At 43.9% G+C, this 22,774-nt stretch overlaps 1 protein-coding gene across 2 annotated transcripts in view; it reads left to right on the top strand.

Annotated features, from left to right (window-relative positions):
* The first annotated feature begins 15,291 nt into the window (after window positions 1–15,291).
* The window catches only part of RGMB (repulsive guidance molecule BMP co-receptor b), a 45,234-nt gene continuing 37,751 nt past the window's right edge, over window positions 15,292–22,774 (top strand). The window contains exons 1-2 of one of the 2 annotated variants that reach the window (XM_060280177.1): window positions 15,292–15,479; window positions 17,494–17,580. In XM_060280177.1, the coding sequence (XP_060136160.1) occupies window positions 17,576–17,580 (5 nt within the window). In that variant the 5' untranslated portion in view covers window positions 15,292–15,479; window positions 17,494–17,575. Of the gene's footprint in view, window positions 15,480–17,364; window positions 17,581–22,774 lie in introns of those variants that run through there. The other variant, XM_060280176.1, reaches the window with a different exon arrangement.

Genomic DNA, 22,774 nt, shown 5'->3' with positions numbered 1-22,774 from the left:
ATTTAGGTTTGATGAGGCCCTAATCTACTGAAGGTAATGGGGCCCTTTATATGTCCAGCTGTCCTTTGTCAACAACAAATTGTCACTGTTTTTGTTTTGAATATATGCTATACGGTAATTTATGGACCTAATAGGTATCTAGAGCCATTTGCACACGCAGAATGTAGGCACCTTATAGGCACTCATAGAAATGAGCAAACCAGTGAGATTTTTAGGGAACAGGCTAGCAGGTGGTGCCCATTATTTACATCATAGGAGCTTACACAAAACAAAACAAAACAAAACAAAACAAAACAAAACACTGTTGCTGTATGTAGGTTTTATCTTATATTTTGGATATGTACATCCAGTTTTTTTTTCCTTTACATTTTTTTGGGGCCCCAAAGAGAGTGGGACCCTAAGCTATAGCTTGTTTAGCTTATACGTAATCTGGCACTGTACTTCTCTCTAAGCGAGAGAAAAAGAGAGAGACTTAAAAGTGTGTGTGCGTGCATGTTATACACGCATATCTTTCTCTCTCCATCTCTCACACAAAATACCTTTGTGTGAGTGAGAGACAGAGACAGAGAGACCTCTCTCATACACACTTTCTTACTCTCTCTCTCACACACATAGCTCTTTATAGTTATGCATTCTCCACACACAAACATACAAAGCTTTGGATTATGCCGAACACTATGCATTATTAATTGCACCTTCTCTCGCAACCTCCCACTGAGCTGCGCACTAACGCGCATATATACCTGAGCACAAGCAGGCACTTTGTCTTTGATTGTTTCTTGGTGCCGGGCTGCCCAACAATGCTCATTAAAAGAGAAAGGGGGGAAATTATAGAGTTCCTAGGCTATTATTCGCAAACAAACATTTTTATTAATAAATCGGCTTTTAGGAACCTCCTTTATGAACTAAGAAGAAATGGCGGCAATATCACAGCAGTTCCAGTAGGTCAAAATGCACAAGGAGGCCTTTTGAAAGTCAAATCATTGCCACCGAGGAAATAGGTTTATAAACGTATATGAGGACTAACCATTCAAAAGGGACGGTTCACGCTGCAGCTATTTTCTTTCACAGATGGTGCCGAAATAACTAAGAATATAAGAAGAGGCTGCTGGATCAGGCCAACCAGATGCCTGAGGGGAAACCTTGTGGTTTTCAGAACTGGTATTCAGAAGCAGAGCTGGCCCACCCATGGGATGCGGTAAAATGGCTAGCTCAGCCCCACTGCTTTCGCCACCTAACCCCACTTACCTGGAAATAAGCCCTTGGGTGGTTACAGTCGTGCTGCAAGAGTTTTAAGGATTGCAGCCTTACTTACTTAGGCTACAGTGCTATACATATCGTGGAACCTGGGTTTTTGAGCGTCTCAGAAGCCAAACGTTACAGTTTTCGAATGCCGAAAACCCAGAAGTAATTGCTTCTGTTTTCGAACACGCCTTGGAAGTCGAACGGCTTCCGCTGTGTGTTTTTCAATTTTTCCAATTGAACTTGCAGCCAGCCCTTTGCACTTTGGTTTTTGAATGTTTCGGAAGTCGAACGGTCTTCCAGAACAGATTATGTTTGAGAACCAAGGTACCACTGTGCTTGAATTCTGTTGGGCTGACTTCTGACATGTATAGGACTGCACTGTTGCTTGCTTGCTCTGTCTTCCACACTGTCCCAAGGGCTCAGAATGAGTTAAAGTTTTATAAAATTTAAAATAGTTGATTAAAAAACCCCAAAACAACAACACACAGCTCTGAGAAGATTGAAGATCGAGGTGGGGCTGTTATCAGAAGGGTGTGCAAATCAGAACATGTGACACAGTTTAGAATGCTGTGCACAAGTGACTCCGGATCAAACATCTGATCTTCCACAACTATGCTACGGAAACCTGAAAATTTCATGACAGATTATTTGTGATGAGGAACTCACTGTCAATAGTAGGTAGCTCCTACAGAGCCATAATTAACGGCAACTCAGTTTATGCCTAAATCTCATACCTATCAGTCTGGCCCATAGCTGCCAAGTTTTCCCTTTTCTTGCGAGGAAGCCTATTCAGCATAAGGGAAAATCCCTTTAAAAAAGGGATAACTTGGCAGCTATGGTCTGGCCTATAAGGCATTTTATCTTCATAGATATGACTGATAACAATCTCTCTTTCAGCTTGATTTAGCACTTCTTATCAGCATTCAGTTTGCATGACCACTCATTATTCATTAAGCATGAGCTGCAAAGTTACTTCTTTATATTAAGAAGTAGCGACCAAGGGCATTCACCCAAATGATTCAGCATATATTGATGGCAAGGCTTAGTTTGTGTGTCACTGATATGTGTATTTTAAAACAGCAAGTACAATCAGTAGATGGATACTATCCAAACTTTCAAAATTAGGTGTGCTATATCCTATAGCTGTGAATGTAGAGATACCACTATAGCATTTGGAATAGTGCATTTTTACTATTTTCTTGTAAATGTAACATAATGGGACGATTCAAAACACATTTAAGTATGGCAAGAAGTGGGTTGCTCTTAGAGGGATAGCATCTGCACATTGCAATATCATTTTGGGTTATGGTCTGAATGCGCAGAGAACTGCCTTAATGGCCACTCTTACAGGTTATGGGTTGATTCCCCCAATACTCCACTTGTAGCAATTTCTTACCATTTACAGTGCAATCCTCTGTTTGCCTATTATGTTGATTCAATGGGACTTACTCCCAAGAAAATGTGTATAGGATTCCAGCAAATTGTCCCAGTTAAGTAGCACCTGCTCCAGCGTTTAATGGTAAACATTAATCCAAAATTGGTGTTCCCCAATGCAAAAATTGTAGCATCTCCTCCAGGCCCCTGCCTTTTCTTTCCCAGCTGGATCCCTCTCTTGCTCCTCCTCTGATTTCTTGCTGAAACCTTTATGGCAGCAGAAACATTTTATGCTGCACCTGGAAATGTTCCCTTAATGAGTAGGGTTGCCATATATGTATGGAATTTTGGGGAATCGACAAAATGTCCTGGAAAAGCTCAACAACTTTGAGTTTCATTTCCTAAAGAGAGCTCAACAACTTTGAGTTTCATTTCCTAAAGAGAGCTCAACAACTTTCGTGTCTTGAATTTTACTTCTAGATATATGGCAACCCTATTAATGATTTTTGAGGCAACTTTCTACACTGGGAAACTGCCATAGCTTAGCCGGTAAAGCACATGCATTGTGTCCTAGGTTTAATTCCTGGCAACAGCCTCTGTCAGAATGAAACCCTAAAGAACTTCTGCCTGTCAGCATAAGGGCAATGCAGAGCCATAGCTGCCAAGTTATCCCTTTTTTAAAGGGATTTTCCCTTATGCTGAATAGGCTTCCTCGCGAGAAAAGGGAAAACTTGGCAGCTATGTGCAGAGCTAGATGGTCTGACTCTGTATAAGACAGTTTCCTGTATTGATGTCTTATGGTTGTGCTCAATACATATAAATAATCTGCTATGTTCCAGAAGGAGCCTATTTGAATTTAGTCAGTTTATCATAATCTTAACAAACTAGCTCACTTGTACACCACAATTTCATTATTGATTCTCCCTAAATCGCTGGAGCAGGAGTGAGTTGCAAGTTAATAATCACAATTATGAGTTTAGTGATTTAAAAAAACCAGTTCTGAGGAGCTAGAATAAGAAATTCAATTCCAGAGACTTACCCATTCCTGGCCTTTGCAATTATGAAAAGCTCTTGCATTTTAAATCTTGTAGTCCCTCACTCAGCCTTAGATTATTCTGCCACAGGCAAACCCCAAAGACACATATCACTTTCTAACTAAAGTTGTTAATATGAAGTTGGAGGAGCTTTCTGCATTCAAATCAACCTGCTGCAGATTCCCTGAACCTCAATTGCTTTTGAATCCAGACAGCTGCAAAGGAAGGTAGGCGAGAGCAATCACTAACCAGAGTATAGGAATATTCTAAATTGCCAAAGTGTCCCATTTTCATTAAAATCTTACCATTAGCTGAGAAATAAATCAGACAGCAATCCAGCTCTGCAGCTGAATATTGATACGAACCTTAAAATGTAACATGTAACAGCTGCATGAAAATAATGCTCTTGAAAATAAATCAAAATATATGTTCTAGTAAATCCAACTCGATGCCTTTGTTCAAAAACAAAACAACCACCACCCCAGAATGCATCACAGTAATACAAGGGAGGGGGGGAGCAGAAAATTAGACATTTGGCTTCTGCTTCTGGTATGATTATACACATTGCAAAAATTAATCTTCACCCTTCACAAAACTCTGCTGATGTCATTGAAGTTTAACCTCAGGTAACCCAGCTATCATTTTCTAAGTGCAATCTCAAGGTCACCCACCGTTTTATCTGTTCAATATGAATGTTATTTGAACTGCTGTCTCCTCTCCATGAAATAATCAAAAGAAGAAGCTTTTGGGTTGTTGCTGTGTTTTTTTAAGAGAAGGATCATTCGAGTTTTATGGCCTTTATGAGCAAATTAGATAGCATTGTCTTTAGTTATTGTTATTTCAGATCATTCTGTATTTTCCAAACGACTGAGTTTTATGAACATTTTCATGTTTCATTACCGCTTTGTGAAGAATTTGGGGGGTGGGGTGGCCCTGAAGCAGTTCCCCAGTGATTCTGCACTTGCTGCAGTTATTTGATGCCAGCCTGAACCTACAGGGCCCCGGAAAGAACAGATTCTGCATCATCCCTTGTATTGGTGACACAAGGCCCTTGGCACCCTCACCTTGGTGAGGTCATCCTTCCTTTCCTTCATGAATGTACTTAATTAATTGCTTTAGTTTATGGGCTGCTTTTCCAGCAGGAAGCTGCATCACTTTCACGGCTGATGCAACAGATTTTAGTTATTTATTACATTTATATACCGGGTCCTCCCTAACAAGAGGTGTTGCGGTGTGACCTGGCAACCAAACCCTGTGTTGTGGGTGGGAACGTTTGGGTGGCCACAACACCCTATTGGAGGTCCCTTGGTGCTAGGTGCAATTAGACCAATGGGTAAAGGTAAAAATAAAGGGAGCCCTGATCATTAGGTCCAGTTGTGACCGACTCTGGGGTTGAGGCGCACAACTCTTAGCAACCATGTGAGGTAGATTAGGCCGAGAACTGGTTCATGGCCATGTGCAGAACTCAGAACTAGCACTCAGCTATATAGCTGCAAATAAAATGTTTTAAATGTGTTGTAAGGTGCAATACACAAATGTGACACTAGATGGCGATATGGCAAATTCAATGTATTATTAGTTTTATTTTTTTAAAAAAAAAATAGCATTTTCACAGTGATTTTTTTGTGTGTAGATTCCACCCTTGTCTACTCCACCCACTGTACTACACTGACTGAATTATTCCCCTTCTCTCCAATTTATAAATGCCAAATCAGCATTGATAAGTAAAGTTCGGTAGAGCACGAGACTTCTGAGGGCCATGGGTTTGAGCCCCACATTGAGCAAAAGATTCCAGCATCACAGAGGGTTGGACTAGATGGCCTTTGCTGTCCCTTCCAACTCTACAATTCTAGGTTTCTATAATTCTGTTTTTTTCTTGCAACTATTAATACAGACTGATCCTGATATATCAGTTTGCCTAAGTCCCCTCATACTGCTTTCCCAGCAAACTAGTGGATGGACAGAGATTCGAAACCAAGACTTATTAGCTCATAGCTCATGATCTTATCCGCAAGGCCACATTAGCTTTCTCACCTTAATTGCTTATGAATCCATTTGAAAATCTTATCAAGGCATTAGAGATTTAAATTAAGACAAATAAATAAATAAAGATCAATCAGAGATCAATGACTTGTGTGAGGCAGTGGCAACAAAAAGAGAATTTCTAGGGATGTAATTAAGATGGAAAATTCTAGTGCGAGGGCAATTAGGAATTGTTTGGCAATGGAGCAAAGAGTTGCCAGGAGCAGCTGCTCAACTGCTATCAGTTCTTAGTTTTCAAGGTTACTCCTGACACCCATCAATTTAAAAAAGTTCAATAGCAATCAAATGATGCTGCCATAGGGGGATAGGATAGATGACCCACGAGAGATCTCTTCCCTATCAAATGATATAATGGACTATTTGAGACGAAACTAATGAAATGCTAACATTGTTGCATGGAAAAAGTATTAATATTCATTGCTTATCTGACATTCGCAAACTGGAGGGGGGGTGGAAACTGTCTTTTTGAGCACACTGTAATCTTCCCAGGTGTCTCCAGCATAACAGATGCATGCAGTATAATTTGGAGAAGAAAGGGGAAATAAACATGGATGATCTTGGATAGAAGTTATGCAACATGTGCTTCATCTTTCCAAGGGATGCGGGTGGCGCTGTGGTCTAAACCACTGAGCCTCTTGGAAGGTTGGCGGTTCGAATCCCCACAACGAGGTGAGCTCCCGTTGCTCTGTCCCGGCTCCTGCCAACCTAGCAGTTCGAAAGCACATCAATGCAAGTGGATAAATAGGTACCGCTGTGGCAGGAAGGTAAACGGCATTTCCGTGCGTTCAAGGTGTTCCGGTGCCCCAGAAGTGGTTTAGTCATGCTGGCCACATGACCCGGAAAGCTGTCTGTGGAACAAATGCCGGTTTCCTTGGCCTGAAAGCAAGATGAACACCGCAACCCCATAGTCGCCTTTGACTGGACCCAGGGGTCCTTTACCTTTTACCTTTACCTTTCATATTTCCAGGTCAAATGTCATCAAGGAGCTTGCAAAATGAGGTCGGTGCTCTCACCAAGAAAAGCAAAATTTATTTTGCTCCTCAATAGAAATAATTACTGTTGCCATGCCCCAATGTATTTCACTTAATAAGGCAAGGATGGGGAACCTTCGGCACAGGCGCCCAATGTGGCCCTCAGGCCTTTCTCTATGGCCCTTGTTACTCTCCTTGGGTAGCACACCCTCTCTTCCCAGAACACCCTGCTTCATGATCATGCTCCACACCCTTGGGTGCTTTTGCCTGGCTGGAACATGACCTGGGATAAAACTTATGTTTCCTCGATGGAGGGTAGCGGTATCTGTGTGGAACCCAGGTTGAAATGTAACCTGCCAAGGTCAGAGTTGGCTCCACCCACTTTTCCTTCTGACTCCACCTACCACTAGAATGGAGTCCTTGGAAGGCTGGCATCAAGGGGATGTAGCTTTGGGGCTAAAATAGGCCCCTCACCCTTTTCATGAAGCATAGGCCAAAGACAAACATCTTCAGCACCTCCATGAAGCTATGGTCAAGATATTTGAAGTGAGCAGTGATGTTCATTTTATGGAGACCCAGGCTGGGTCCTGGGGGTGTGAAGGGGTCTCTGGCATCTGTTGGTACCTGGAAAAGTTTATCCGCACTGGCAGTGACAATAGCAGATGGAACTTTACACTGGTTTCCCAACCAACTCTCACTTTTGCTTGGGCAGAAGACTGGGCTCCGGGGCTGACAGCTTGGCAACCTAGGGGCAACATAATTGAGCTCCTGAGACTCTGAGCATATTGCCCCACAGGGGAGCCGTAGAAAGAATGTGGTTGGTTAAGGGAGCCATGGACTCAAAAAGGTTAAAAACTACTTGAACAAACATGGTTCCAACAATAACACTTGGCTGTGTCTCTAGACTAATTTCGCAGATAGAGGTATCCCAAGATGGAGACAAATAATTAAGTACAGATCAAAATAGGAATGGCTGAATTGAAAGCGCAGAGAGTAGATGGAAGTCAACAAACCAATAGGGATCCAATCCAGTACAAGGGACTTTGTGAGCAGAACACCCAGGTACTGGTTTGAATTAAATAAATGATTTTTTTTGTTTGATAGGTATTTTTAGTCTTGTAATTTTTTATTGCCGTGTTTTTTTCTTTTTCTTTTTTTCTTTTCTCTCTATTTCTTTTATATAATACACATTTATTCTAGATGTTTGATGATTTGATTATGTATACTGTAATAACTATCTTAAGTCTAGAAATATTTTTTCTTCTTTCTCTGTTTTTTTTGTATGTAATATATGTTTAGTAAAACAAAACAAAGCAAAGCAAAAAGATTAAAAACCTTTGCTATAGATGTTAAATGGCACTGGGGACAAATTAACAATCCCCCAGTGCTGCAGTCTAAAGCCAGCCCCCAGCTCCCGCCTCACAAACCAGTCCCTCTTGTTGGTAAAGGGCACCAAACACCGTGACCAGGTTCAGATTCTGTCCCATAAAGAGGGCTGAACCCAGTTGCCTTATCCAAAATGGGTGCATCTGCAACTGGGTAGCTGACCAGCAGTAGATCCTGCGAGATACCTAGGACCCTGAGAAATGCCTAAGGATGTTGGGTGTTGCCTCCAGGCCTGGTGTAGCTTTCTAATAAAATGATGAGGACTAGAAGCAGGCACAGAGGGATTGGGTGGGGGATGGATGTGTACCAAATACAAATTTGGGAGGTGTAGCCTCATTAATCTCTTGCTGAAAAGTTGATCAAGTGTCTTGTGACCCTCTTAAAGACTCACAAATTTATTACGGCACAAGGACTAGAATTGTGATGTGGAAAACTTTATCTCATAATACATTTGTTATTCTTTCTTTTTTCAAATCATGTTTATTTGATTTTACAAATATAAATTTATAACATTCCGAATGCATATCCATATATAGAGCTTACTCTGGATCTCGAGACACCCCCCCCATCCCCTCCATGGGTCCTATTGTCAACATTTACAACTGCATATTATTCCATATTCTATATTTTAAATGAATCCATCTTATCCATAGTATTTGTTACATTACAAGTGCGTTGTAAATCCTGCTAATGTTTTCACATGCTTGCAGTGGTCTCCTAGAGAAATTATAAATTTTCCCCATTCTTTTTTAAAGTTTTTGTCCTCTTGGTTCCTGAGTTTTCCAGTCAGCTTTGCTATTTCAGCGTAGTCCATCATGTTTGCTATTCTTTAAGGAATTATTGCACGCTTTTATGGAAAACAAAGTTATCTTTCTTCCAAAACGACTCACCCTTCTATTCTGTACATCAGGATGTTGGATCAGCAGCACCCAGCAGCTGGAGAAATCTTTCTGCTTGCTCTCAACAATCCACTGTGTACAGATCAGCTCAAAGAAGCCTGTTTATTATACCAATGCTAATGTCATTGTGGATTCCCCCGCCCCTCTCCTGCCTCTAACTTTGAAGGTTAGCCAAAGAAGATGGGCAGCTTTCATTGCATCTTCGGCAATGTTTCCAGTTGCTTAAAACCCAAAGGAAACCCCAGAGGGGATCATTCTTCTAAGTGTCAGAAAGGCCTGGAAATCAGACAAAAATCAGGCAAGGAACTGCTGCCAAAGCCAAGGTCCCTTGTGTTGATGATGAACTGGAGGGGCCAATTCTGGACTGAATTACAATGTGTTTATTTCATTACTGTGTTTATTTAAAGCTAACAAGCTAAGTACTTAGACATGCTGCCTAATCTTCCTTGAGAGAAGGGAAAGAGCAGTTTTCTCCTTACTAGAGTGTTCTCTCATTTCCCAAGCCAGGGAAAGAAAGAAAGAAAGAAAGAAAGAGAGAGAGAGAGAGAGAGAGAGAGAGAGAGAACCCTCATTCATGACATGATACAGGAAGGGGAACGGGGAAGATGCTGGAACAGCATGACAAAACAACCTCACAGGCAAGCTTGCTTCCTGGGATTGCTTTGAACTCTTCCTCATCATTATTTCATGCCCAGGATAGCTTTTACGCTTATGAGAGGGGAGGGAGAGAGAAGAGAGGAACAACCAAAGTTGGCTTCAGGATTTTTAAAATCAAAGCTGCTGCTTTGCTGATTCTTGCTGCAGTGAGTTTTCGGTCGGGGAGATTCAAGTCTGGTGACCTATACATGGCAACCATTTTTTTTACGTTTACAAACACCACTGGGCCTGCAGATATGGCTATCCTATTTCTGGAAGATAATCACACATCTTGACAATGGAGTACAGGTCTTTGCTCTCATTTGATCTGATGTTCTGATGTCACTCGGACGCGTGCGCCATACACGCCATCCTATGGACTATGGAAAGATGGTCATTACAAATGTACTCAAGGGAGAATGGGGTATTAATGATGGTTAGGGTTTTCTGAGCTGTACCTTCAATAATTAAGGTGTTATTTGGGGGAGCAGGAACTCAGCTCAGTGAGCATGTGGCCAGCACAGCATCTTCTGCCAAAGTGGTTCCATCAGAGGATGTATTTATTTAATATATTGCAATGCAATATACAGTTTTAAAACTGTATATTGCACTTTTCTAGATGCCATATCTGAGTAAGGCTTAAAGGTGGCAGTGAGAGAGCAGGCTCTCTTCATACTATGCTCCCCCTCCAACATTTTCAGGAATGCTGTCCCCGGGAAAGCCTGCCTGGTACCCATATTATCATTTTGGCACCCAGCAAATACTTTATTGTTTTCCCAGACATTTGGGCAGCATCAGTGATAGGCTATTGCAATATAAAATCTGTTTTTAATCATTTTCATCGTTTGTTTGTTTATTTATTTGCATTTCTTTCTTTTTTTACTTTGGGTGTATGCTGATTGCTTTAGGACTATTTTTAGTGGGAAATAAAGTACAAACGCAATCAACACAATAGATGATGCTGTGATTTGTTTCATTCTAAAAGGAAAATGGAACCAGAGAATTAAAATATTGAAACACAGGCAATTATTTGACTATGTTTTATATAACTATAAGAAATAAATACAACACTTATGCCTAGGCACTGTGCTCCACAGATAAAAAGGAGATCTATACCTGATTCCTAGAATGAGATAAAAGTATTAATACATTTCTGGGCATTTGGTATATTTATTGAAGCCCCAAAGAGCTAAAATGCTGTTGCCCGGTTGAGAAATGTGGTGTTGCATTTTTAGGACACTTTCTTACAGCACCATCACTGCTGGTATCTCAAACTGCAGAACTTCAGTGACCTACAAACAGATCAATTTTTGAACCTGGCGTTTCAGGCCTTTTATCAGGCTCCCAAGTGGCTTTGGATACACACATGACAAAGAGCAAAAGATCATTGCTAGCCCCTCTCCTGCTGTCTCCCCTGCCCAGGCTCTTCTCTTCTTTGAACACTGAACAAGCAGCTCTGCTTGAAAAGGGAGAAGCTCCTCCTCTCCTGTTGAGAGGACATTTCTCCCCCTCCCCAATTATACCTCCTTTGTATCAGGGGGCAGAAACATTTCGAAAGGCACTAAAGCACTTTTATGAAAACTCCTGGCATGCCAGCAATAAAGATACACGCCTTTCCAATTATGCTGAAAAATGGCATCCTGCTTTAGCATATTCAAAACTTCTAAGAACGTTCCTATTAAAACCTATGGTGGCACCATATTACACATGGAGGGAGAGAAATAAATCAAAAAGTAGATTCTGAGCAGGCAAGCTCCATCCCCCATATTGAACTTCTAAAAACATGAGCACCATAAGACTAAAAATATTGACCAAGCTGATTTCCACCAGTTTTGCATCCAAATAGCCTAGGGCTTGTCGATCAGAAGGTCGGCAGTTCGAATCCCAACAGGGTGAGCTCCCGTTGTTCGGTCGCACCTCCTGCCCACCTAGCAGTTCGAAAGCACGTCAAAGTGCAAGTAGATAAATAGGTACCGCTCCAGCGGGAAGGTAAACGGCGTTTCCATGTGCTGCTCTGGTTCACCAGAAGCGGCTTTGTCATGCTGGCCACATGACACGGAAGCTGTATGCCAGCTCCCTCAGCCAGTAAAGCGAGATGAGCACCGCAACCCCGGAGTCGTCCGTGACCAGACCTAATGGTCAGGGGTACCTTTACCTTTAAGTATAGTTAAGATTGGAGCCTTAATTAAAAGTCTGTTTTAAAAGCCAAACTGCACAATAACTGAGTCGTTGCATTTAATGTGGCTGTTTTTGCTTTTGGTAACCACCATGTTTGGAGATCAAGACCCTCACTGGCCAGATAAAAATCCTCCCTTATCCCCTTAAACTGCTATTTGCATTGGAGAGAAGATCCAAAATGTGGCATGGGTTGAACCTTTTTCCTGCTCACTGCACTCCCAGTCTTGATTGCATCCCCCCCCCTACTAGTGACCACACTTGGAATACTGTGTGCATTTAGGGTCACTGCATCTCAAAAAGCGTATCGTACAGCTGCAAAAGGTGTAGGTGACACAAATGATCAAGGGACTGGAGTGACTCCCCTAAAAGGATAGGTTACAATACTTGAGGATTTTTGGTTAAGGGGGGGGGAAATGATAGAGGTATATAAAATTATGCATGCTGGGGTGATGGTGGAGAGAGAGAAGTTTTCCTCCTGTTCTCAGAATATTAGAACCCTGGGGTCTCCCAAGGAAACTAGATGCTGAGAAATTCACACCTGACAAAGGAAGTCCTCATTTACACTGTACAGAGTTAAGCTGTAGGATTTTGCTATGGGTGACTTTAAGAGGGACTTAGACAAATCCATGAGGAACAAAGCCATCAAATGTGGCAGGGGTAGACAACCTAAGGCCTGTGGGCCGAATGCGGCCCAATCACCTTCTCAATGCAGCCCACAGACGGTCTGACAATCGGCGTGTTTTTACAGGAGTAGAATGTGTCCTTTTATTTAAAATGCATCTCTGGGTTATTTGTGGGGCATAGGAATTCGTTCATTTTTTTCTCCAAAATATAGTCCAGCCCACCACATGGTCTGAGGGATGGTGGACCAGCCCATGGCTGAAAAAGGTTGCTGACTCCTGAAATGTGGCTAGTCAAGTTGGCTCTTTCTGCTCATAAAAAAAGACAAGGCCTCCCCCCCCCCCGGCACATTATTAGGAAACAAAAAGTGAGGTACAAACTGTGGCAGCATGGCGTGCTTCTGCTCAAGCCACTCTACTCCATCCAACTCCTTCTGGTTTCCTTTTCCATGCCCTCCTACTAAACAGTCATTCAACATTATATTTGCCTACTGAGCATGTTTAGTTCTCATTAGATTGTTTTTTTTTCTGGATTCCCCCCGTCTCTCTCCATTTCCTCCCTCCATTTTACTAATGTTTTACTAAGTTTTTTGTATATGCTGCAAGCCACCCAGAGTGGCTGGGGCAACCCAGTTAGATGGGCAGGTTAGAAATAAGTAGTAGTAGTAGTAGTAGTTGTTGTTTCTCAGGGTGGGGTGAACACAATTGTGTCCAATCCCAGCTACTGCATATTAAATTTATTGAATTTATCCACAGATGTCTATGGCCTGCAATTTCTTTCATTCCCTGGGAACATTTAAAAACAGCTTCTTGTGTGAAGCAGCAAGTAACTTACCCAGACAATGAGATGGTTCTTTCTTCCACATATTTCACTCTATTTCCTCCCTCCATTCAATTGTCAGGATCCTCCCTCCTGCACCAAGAGTCTCCCAGTATTCCATGCCACTGAGTTATCATGGGATTGTTTTAGCGCGCGCGCACACACACACACACACACGCACACACACGTTTACTTGTGCGTCACCAATGTGGTTTTGGCAACCTAAAGCATGAGCACCATGGGAAGAACTGAAGAAGTATTAGTTGTTCGGGAACCTTCTCTGATTTGCCCATTTCCTGAAAGTGGGACAATTTGCTTTGAACAATTGCAAACCAGAAAGTCAACTGAGGAAGCTTTTCCTAGCACCAAGGTAAAGTGATGGGGAGCTTCTGGTCTTAAATGGCTGCCTGCCATGCAGCTGATAAAGATTACAAAACCCTGGCAGAAACACAGCTGGGCACTACAGATTTCATGTTGTATTAAAGGTGCCTTAAGGCGTAATTCGGTACAGCAATCTGGATACTTCAAGTTAGCAAGCCAATTAACACACCTCAAGGCAGTGGGGCAATTAGGAGAATTCCTGGATACTGTACTAGCTATCCAATTCAGAGAGAAAAGGAGGACTCACTGAAATGAAAACACAAAGCCGAAGAGAGGAATACTAGTTTTACATGTCGCAACTGGGTGCAAGTTATTGCTAAAGTTTGGCTTTACTTGGCTTGGAATACAGCACCAGGACTTATAGTTTCTATGATGCACACAATAAGGACGAGGAAATTCTGCACCTCCCTGACACCTCTGTGGTTGAAATTGTAGAAGTTGGGGAAGGCATTCCCATCCCACAGCACTCCTAGTTATTATATCATGTCTCAGAGATGTTACGGCTTTGTCTTCCAGACCCTAAAGAGACCTATGGAAAATTTGCATGCCTGTCCATCTTATTCCACATATCCAGCTGCCAATCTTTGCCTGCTGGTAGCTGGAAAGTCTTGGGATACTGCATAGGTGACCTGGTGAGTGATCTGCCTTAGGTAATCTGCTGCACTGGGGGTGCCAAGGCTGATTAATATCTGGAAGATCCCCCATGTGAGTTGCATTGAGGAAGCCATTTAGGTGTAAGTATATAAATAAAACAAAGCCAAGTCTGGAATAAGATAACTGGGCTCTTTAACCCAGTCTGTACCGATTTCAAAACTATTTTTACATATGAAATTGCTTTTAAGCATCTGAAATGGTTTTTGTTGCTTGTATACATAAAAAAATTTTTACATATGAAATTGCTTTTAATTGTTGGTTTTATTTATTTATTTTACTGTAACTTCACTTCTTGATTTATCTGTTTGTCCCAGATCTGAAGAGGGGGCACAGGAGAACCAATACTTTCTGTGAAATTCAGGAGTGACCTCTGATTCAAAGAACGTGTGGAGGGCAAAGTCTCTGCCTGACTTTCCCAGGAGGGTGAGGATGCTCTCTGAAAAATAAAAAAAAGAAAGTTTACTCCAACATAAGAAGCCCTAGTGAATTCAGGAAAGCTACCCAAGCGATGGTGGTGTGCGAACAAAGGGACCCTCGACTTTCCTTTGCCTTCCGATTCTGCCTTGGGGAAATATCCTTTACTTATTCATTCATTCATTCATCCATTCCAAATGCAATCCCGCTCCAGAAATGAACTACTACTACAACAACAGATAATAACTGCTCTGACTGGCAATCAGAAAGGGAAGGGATGCAGCAGGAGGCGTGGGGATAATGAAACATCTGGAAATAAAAGAAGGACCCTGGAGGGGAAAAACAAAAAGTGGCTGACACTTTGAGCAGAGGAGGAAGGGAGGGAGAGAGGGAGAGAGGGAGAGAGGGAGAGAGAGAGTTGCAAAAGGAAGGCAAAAAGGCGCTTCCTGTCTCATGGCAGAGACCAGGAGGGGCAGCCAGCTGATGGTCCAGATGTTCAGGTACATTCCAGCGGTTTCCGCGAAGGGAGGGGGCGGCGAGCGAGAGGCTGGGACACGGAGCCGAGCCTGGGAGCGCTGCCTTCGCCTCCCTCATTTGTTTGCGGAGAGACCGTCGCGCTGTCGTTAAAGGCACCTCGTCGCCTGCCTGCGTGACTCCCTCCGTCTCACCCTCCCTCCCTTTGTGCCAACGCTACCGAGCGCAGGAAGCCGGAGCGAAGCGAGCGCTTCTGGTGGCGGATCCGGAGACCCCGCAGGAGCCGCACCTCCTCGCTCGCTGGCAGCGCGGGGAACGTCAGCGATGCAAGTGACGAGGCGATGCTCGCGGTGAGTTTCTTTTCCCGCGGGGGAGGGAGCGGGAGGGAGGAAGGAGGTGGTCGCGGCGGGAGGGGGAGATTTACTTTACGTGCCTCTCCCACTCCTTCGCGTCGGGGGGGGGGTGTCGGCCTCTCCCCCGCCCCAAATAGAACCTGGGAAATCACTTGTGGCGGGAATTCGCCTCGGGCCAAGTCAACCTCACACCTGGAGTTTTCAGGCGCTGGCGGGAAAAAGTGCTCCGTCCATGCGAGGCTCGGAGCGGCAGCCTGGCTCTGTCTGAGCCTCATCCGGCGGCAGGGAAGGGCTGCGGAGAGACAGCTGCTTGGGGATCGAGGAGCCGCGTACCCGGATCCTGAGCCACACTGCTTTCAAAGGGGCGGCGGCGGGGGGGGGGGTTTGTTAGTGTTGTGCACGCACTTTACTTGGGAGCAAGCCCAGCGCACACATTGGGATTTCTGAGTAAGCAGTCAAGAGATGGTGGATCTCGACGACTGGGGTGATCAGGTCATGCCTACACAAGGATCCCTTTATACTGAGTGACCAGATTGTCGTTGCAAGGATCTCTTTATAACCAGCGATCTCCAATGTCTGCCTAGGTCGAGCAACCAGCACCTGCTATAACTATAAGGAGCAGCGATCTTTTGTTATCAATAACTGAGATAACCCCCCTCCTCTTCCAAAGCACCTGGAGTAATTTTTCTTTTTTGTACTGTACTTGTGGGGAAGTAGTAGCCAGCTTGCTGCGGAGAATGAAGCAACCACATCCCATTGGTTCTCACCTGTCCGTTTTTATCCTCGCAACAACTCTGAGAGGTAGGCTCGGCTGAGAGAGGCAGGGAGTGCCCACCCAACGAGCTTCGTGGCTGAATGCACGAGTGTGGAAACCCCAAGTCCTGGTCTGGCTCTCTAACCACTATGCAACACGGCCTCGCTTTCAAGCGATTTCCTCGGAAGCTGCCCGTGTACATTACCCTGGAATGTCATTCTCAAGGAACTGCGGTCGAAGCGAATGCGCCCGCAGCTTTTGCTATCCTTAAATCGTTTTCCTTGGAATAAAATCTAGGCTCGGGAGCATCAGGCTGCGATCTTTGCATTTTCAGAGCGTGGTGATCCCACAGTCCGCTCCTAAAATACGCTTCATTGCAAGGAGGAAATCTCAAGGATTTCAACGGGGTTCCATACTTCTAAGCAAAGCCGGGGAGGTTGGTTCGTAACACCCTCTGTCAATTGGCAAGTAAAATCCTAACGTGTATATACTTGGGAGACACTGAGACTCTTAATCTTAGGGTCATGAGTTCGAGCTCCACGTTGGGCGAAAGATTCCCGTATAGCAGGGGGTTGGACTAGATGACCCTCGTAGTCCCTTCCAACTCTACAGTTCTGGGATTCTAAGAGTTTTCTGAGATATCTTTCTTAAGCGTGCCCATTTCCGCGGTTTCACCAAACTGGGAAGAGAACTGGTTTTGCCCGCACTTGACGCTGGAAGGAAGGGAGCCCCAAGCCAAGAACCAACTGAGCTTCGCGGAGTAAGTTGCATCTGATGTGTCCTTATCAATTTCAGGACAGTTAATCTGCAATGTCAGACCCTACCTCAAAAAAAGAAAGCAAGTGCGGGGAGCCCCCCACCCCCAGTCTTCCTGACAGCCTTAATCACCCGTGTTTTTTAGGAAAGCAAAGAGCTTGAAAAACACATTAAAGGGCTCTGTCTTCCTTGCTGGAAAGCAAGAGGTTAAACTTTGTTTCGGAGGGACGAGCGTGCTGGTTTCCTGAGATAAATGGGCAGGAAGCAAATTGCTTCCCCTGCTCTCTGGCCAGCGGCTCCCAAATGCTTTTTGCACCTGCTACTCTGCATTTTTGCAGTTCGGCGCTGCAACCCCCCCCCCGCGCGATCGCATCACTTCCTTCCAGCCTGGCTCGAGCAGAAAGCCCCTTTCCCCCGGCCCCGGGAAGAGGGACCGTCTCGCCGCTACCTTGATTGTTTTTTTATTTATTTACGATTGCTGTTGTTTTCGCTGCCGATCAGGTCCTGAACTGCCCGGCGTCACATCCTCGGAGATGCAGGTTTGACGACGCCCTCGGTTCGCTCGGCGCCATAAGGGTTAAAGATGATGTAAGTAGCCAAGTATTTTTTCTTCTTCTTCCCCCGAGCGGATTTATTAAGCGCTGCGTGGTGGGTGCGCGCGCGCGCACGCGTTTGTGCCCAGACTTCCCCAGATGGCCGGAGGAGAGAAGCAATGGAGGGAGCTGGAATGGGACCCCGGGAGTTCTGGGTACGAGTTTTGCAACTAACCCCCCCGGGCTGAATTTGTCCACAAACAGACCCCCATCCACTAAGTTTCCAGGGTTAAGAATCGTGTGCTGGCAAAACAGTTCTGCAAACGGAAATTGCATTTGGGGGGGGGGAGCAGTTAAAGGAGCTCACGTCTCTTCTGGGGACTAGTGGTGTTTGAAGGAGAAGCCACAGTTTCTTTCACTAACGTTCCTAGCATATGCTTGACACATGATCAGCTACATTATCCTTCAGTTTCACTTTCCCCTTCCCTCGGTTTTCTGTTTACAGAACAGTAACTGCTGGATCCTAAGTGTGAAAGAAGGCTGAATGGATCCCCGGTTAGGCGTTCATTCACATAGGGTCTCCCAGCCTAGCTGGGCAAACTAGGAAGGTGTTAGTGGCTGCGAGCCACTTCCAGGTGGAAAGATTTCACCCCTAGATACTTCATCTAAAAGCGTCTACTTTCAAGGGAATCTGTTCCCAAGGGAAAGTGCTCAAAACTAGGACCTTAACGCCTCTTTACTTGTAAGTACATCTGAGGTGTACTTGCCAATGAGCTTGCAAATAAACAAGATTATGGTGCTCATGGCTCTTGCCGTTTGACTTCCATCAAGTAGTCACACAAGTCCGTAAGGCAGTTAAGGACGAGGGGTAAATAACCGAGTGTTGTTCTTACAATTTAATGGATTTAGTAGGAGTCTGAAGTGCTCAGGTGCTTTGTGTGGATTTAAGCTAAAACCGTGTTGATGGCAGCAGTGGCGGAGCTTCATGCTCTGGCACGGGGGGGGGGGGCAGAGAGCAGGCAGGGCGGGGCTGGCTCGCGTCCTGGGGGTGTGGCATGCCGCCTGTGGGGGCATGGCACCCAGCTTGGGGGGGGGGGCAGCCGCGATGGCACCCCACTGGGATCGCGCTGCCAGGGGGCAGTACGCTCCCCCCGCACTCCTCTTCCTCTGCCAGTGGATGGCAGCGTTTTCTTGCTTTCTCAGAGTCCCGGCCGTATGCAAGGGATGGAGACACCCTCAGATGGAGGCCAACTCCTATCATCCCTGACCATTGGCCATGTTGGTTGAGGCTGATGGGAGTTGGAGTCCAGTAATATCTGGAAGGACACAGGTTCCACATTCCTGTCTTAAAACACACACACATTCTTCTGAGTAGCCATTTATAGGCTCGAAACTAAGTCACACTGAATTAAGTAGAGCCAACTAGTAAGTTAGCGGTCAAGGTGACCATGGCATTTCCTTCAAAAGGCCCCTGCCATAGGAACATGGTCGGCGGATGACGCACAGCATCTACTATTGCAGCTGGTAACATGTGGAACGCATGTGGGCCAAACTTAAGGGGGTCCTCCTTCAGTGTAAGGAGAAACTGAACTGCTCAGTGGTTTATTTCCAGTTTATGGTTTTGTTGGAACTTTGCAAACACATGCCAGCACTTCAAAAACCAAACTTTTTGGTCACAACAGATCTAAATAAGACTTCATTAGTGGATATCTTTTTTTTTAAGCAGGGGGAGTAACCTTTTTAATTCAGGGGTATTATGTTGGCATCAGCATATTTAATAAATAAATAAATAAATAAATAAATAAATAAATAAATAAAGAGAATGTATATGTAGCACATCTGTTAACAGTGACATTTATACCATTGCAAAAGATGCAACTGAAAAACTTAATTTTCCAGCCTCTCTACAACTGAACAATCAAGTCCCCTTTGGTGGAATGTAGCTTCTTTTAATGAAAGCTGTAACATTTCATGACCTGTGTGTTTACAATGACTCAAGAGCGCCCTCTACAGTGTGAAGGGCTGCCATGCAGTAGAACGAGAGCAGAGAGAGCCTTTTCCTCCAGCGGTTGTTTTTTTAAAAGTAATTTTCTTCATTCAGTGATGGTCTTCCTGTAATCTATGCTGAAGAATCAACTGCCCTGAAAACAAAAAACACTTGCATTTTATATACCGTGTTTCTCATATTATAAGACATGTCTTATATTCATTTTTTCCTCAAAAAAACACACTATGGCTTATTTTCAAGGGATGTCTTATTTTTTTCCTCCTCCTCCTGCCGCGGCCGGCATTGCTGCTGCACCTATCACTATGTCTTATTTTCGGGGTATGGCTTATATTCCTTGAATGCTTAAAAATCCTGCTATGGCTTATTTTATGGGTATGTCTTAAAATATGAGAAACAGGGTACTTATATAAGTTGACATATTTTTTGCCAACTTCAATTCATTTATCGGTTGGATTATTTCTGGCTTTGAACTATTTTCTATATATACCCTGACCTGAATCTAGTACAGGTTACAGCAGTTAACAGAGCTTTAAAGAGGGCAGGGCCCCAACTCTTCCAGTTGTCATACTTTAGAAATGCATAATTGTCTTAATGCAGGTAATTAATGCATAATTGTCTTATAGCACATGTTGTGACCAGTGTCTCTTTATTGTTTAATAAAATTACCAGAGACAAATGGTTTGTGGATCTCTGGCAAAACAGATATTTTACTATTTAGGCAAAGTGTTCTCCTATGCATATTTACTCAGAAGTCACTTTAAAAGGAGTAACTCAAAAATAGATGTGCATATAACTGCAGACTCAGTTCTACTGAAGTCTGTGGGAGTTGGAATGAAACAGGTGGCCTGTAAACTAGCTAAAATCACACAGTGATTTTATAAGATTTTATGGTGATGCTAGAAATTTGTACACCTTAAGTGGTTTACTTTGCTTCTCAAATGTATCCAATGAATGTGATGGCTTTGTTGAGAAGCACCTGGTTTTGAGGCAGCAATTAAATGCACTCTGTTTAGTACAGTTTGGTACATATTTACTCAGGAAGGAAGTCCTGGGTTCAATTAAGCTTACTTCCACATAAGTGGTAAAGAACTGAAACAACAGGTTCTCTGTGGGAGTTCATGCATCCCAAAAGCCACTTTTGCTAGTCATTATAACTGGATGTGCAGTGTGTACTGTCTTCAAAACTAGATTAGGGATCTGGAACTTGTGGTCCACTAGATGATGTCAGACTTCAGTTACCAACAGACCCAGATCAGCAGAGAAAATGGTCTGGGTTAATGGGAGTTAACACTGTAGTCCAATGTTATGTGGCGGTTCCCCATCTCTGCTTTAGAACTTGCTAGTCCACCAGCTTGTTATATAAACCACCTGAGTGTTGACTGTTGGCCCATGTTTGTGTGAATGGAGACAGCTGGTGCCCACTGAGGCTGGAGGGGCAGAATGCAGGGATCCCAAACAGTAGGCGGCGCTTGAGCCAGTTACAGACAGAGTCAAGTAATTTTAGTTTCCCCATCATCCTCTTTCCTGCTAATTTATACAAGGGCAACTCAGACTAAGGAAGAAGTTGATGGGTTCTCACACTACTCACTGCACTAGTCATGAGAAATAAGGTGGACAGGTGGGGGCTGATTGGCAAGGCACTGCCCCACTTGCCCCAATGAACCAGCCACCACTGTTCAGGATTCCCTGCCTGTATAGGTAGGTTTGCATTCTCTTATTGACATGGATATGAGCAATGGGGGTTGGGGGGATTTCATCTGCTCAACTTGTTGCAGTTCAGACTTTTGCCAAAGGCACAGCAGCAGCATTGCTTAAAACAATTACAAAATAGATTGCCTGGATTGCTTGCTTGAAATATGTGACTATACTGTTGTTCATAAGTGAAACCTCAAACACTCCCTCAAATCATTCCAAAGGCAAATAGCTTTAGAATTATGCTGGTATTTCAAGTTAGTTTTTGTGACCTTGGTGGGACTTCCAAATACTGTACATATTTGGGGGGGGGTTGAGGGCACCTGTTTAACAAGGCCCTTGTGCCCTTACTAGAGAGTCAATCCTCTTGAACTCAGTGGGGGGTACAGGGATGCTGTGGCTGCAACTAATAGCAAGTTTTTGCCTAAATGACTTCAGGATTAGGTTAAAGTAGGATCTTCAACATTTCCTCTGGCTCAGTTCCAGGCCTCTCATTTTTGCATAACAATTCTTCCAAGAAACAGCCTCTATCCAGGTTGGAGGAAAGAGGGTTAATAAAAAAAGGAGCCCTTCTGACTGCCCCAAGGAGATATGCGTGCGAGCTGATGAAAAGGAAAGTGTATTCAAGTGTTAAAGCAATTCATGAAGATTAGATTCCACTTTACACTTACAGATAAGGAAACTGGATGCTGTTAGACACCCCCCTCGCTTCCACGTTGTGTATATCCCGCCCCTCTTCGGCAGACTCCTTGTCCGCGTGCCTGGCAGCAATTTAGTACACCGCCTTCAGCCTCTGGATATGAGAGAGACAGAAGCAGCAGCTCAGTACGAGATCAGTGCTGCTAACGTTTAGATCACAATCCATAAACTATTTCTTTTTTTTTATATACAATCCATAAACTATTTCAATAAGAGCTGCCCTCCTGATAATAAGTGATTATTCTATACTAGATGCTTAGTCAAGGTAGCGAAACGCGGATTAGTTGCTCTTTCAATTGCCTTGACTCGACTTGCTTTTGGGAAAATACGCTCGGGCTAAGAATAGGCAGGTTGCTAATTATAATCCCCCCCCCGCATGATAATATAAATAAGTGGAGCTTCCGGTCTCCTTGTTGTTCTTTACAATTTACTAGAGAAGGGTGGTTGTTACGGATTAATTATACCAGTTCAAACAAAAAAAACCACCCTTTTAAAATGAGAACTGGAAGTGACCAATTGGAGGACGCCTCAGTCCTAATGACGACTAATTAAAAGCATGCTTGCTTAGGATGGCAACATTAAAGTCCAGCCCTTTTCTTTAGGGGTGCGCCTAAGGAAGTCGTATGCCCCACTTTCCCCGTCTAACAAATAACTTCGCTGCTAAATGGAGGACACAAAAAGTTAACAAGAAACTTAATTTGAAGCTGAATCTCTACCGGGAGAAGACACGGCGCTCTCTCGACCCCTTCAGGCAGAATCCTACGGGCAAACCGCACCCCTACCTTCCAAACGTGTTGCTGAAAACAAGCAGCCTTCAAGCTTGTTCCAGGATTCCAGTTTGGAAGGTTTG

This window comes from Zootoca vivipara, chromosome 11 (genome assembly GCF_963506605.1).
Source record: "Zootoca vivipara chromosome 11, rZooViv1.1, whole genome shotgun sequence".
In the NCBI taxonomy this organism is placed as follows: Eukaryota; Metazoa; Chordata; class Lepidosauria; order Squamata; family Lacertidae; genus Zootoca; species Zootoca vivipara.
The sequence above is the reverse complement of the archived record's forward strand: the minus strand, read 5'-3'. Positions and strand labels throughout refer to the sequence as shown.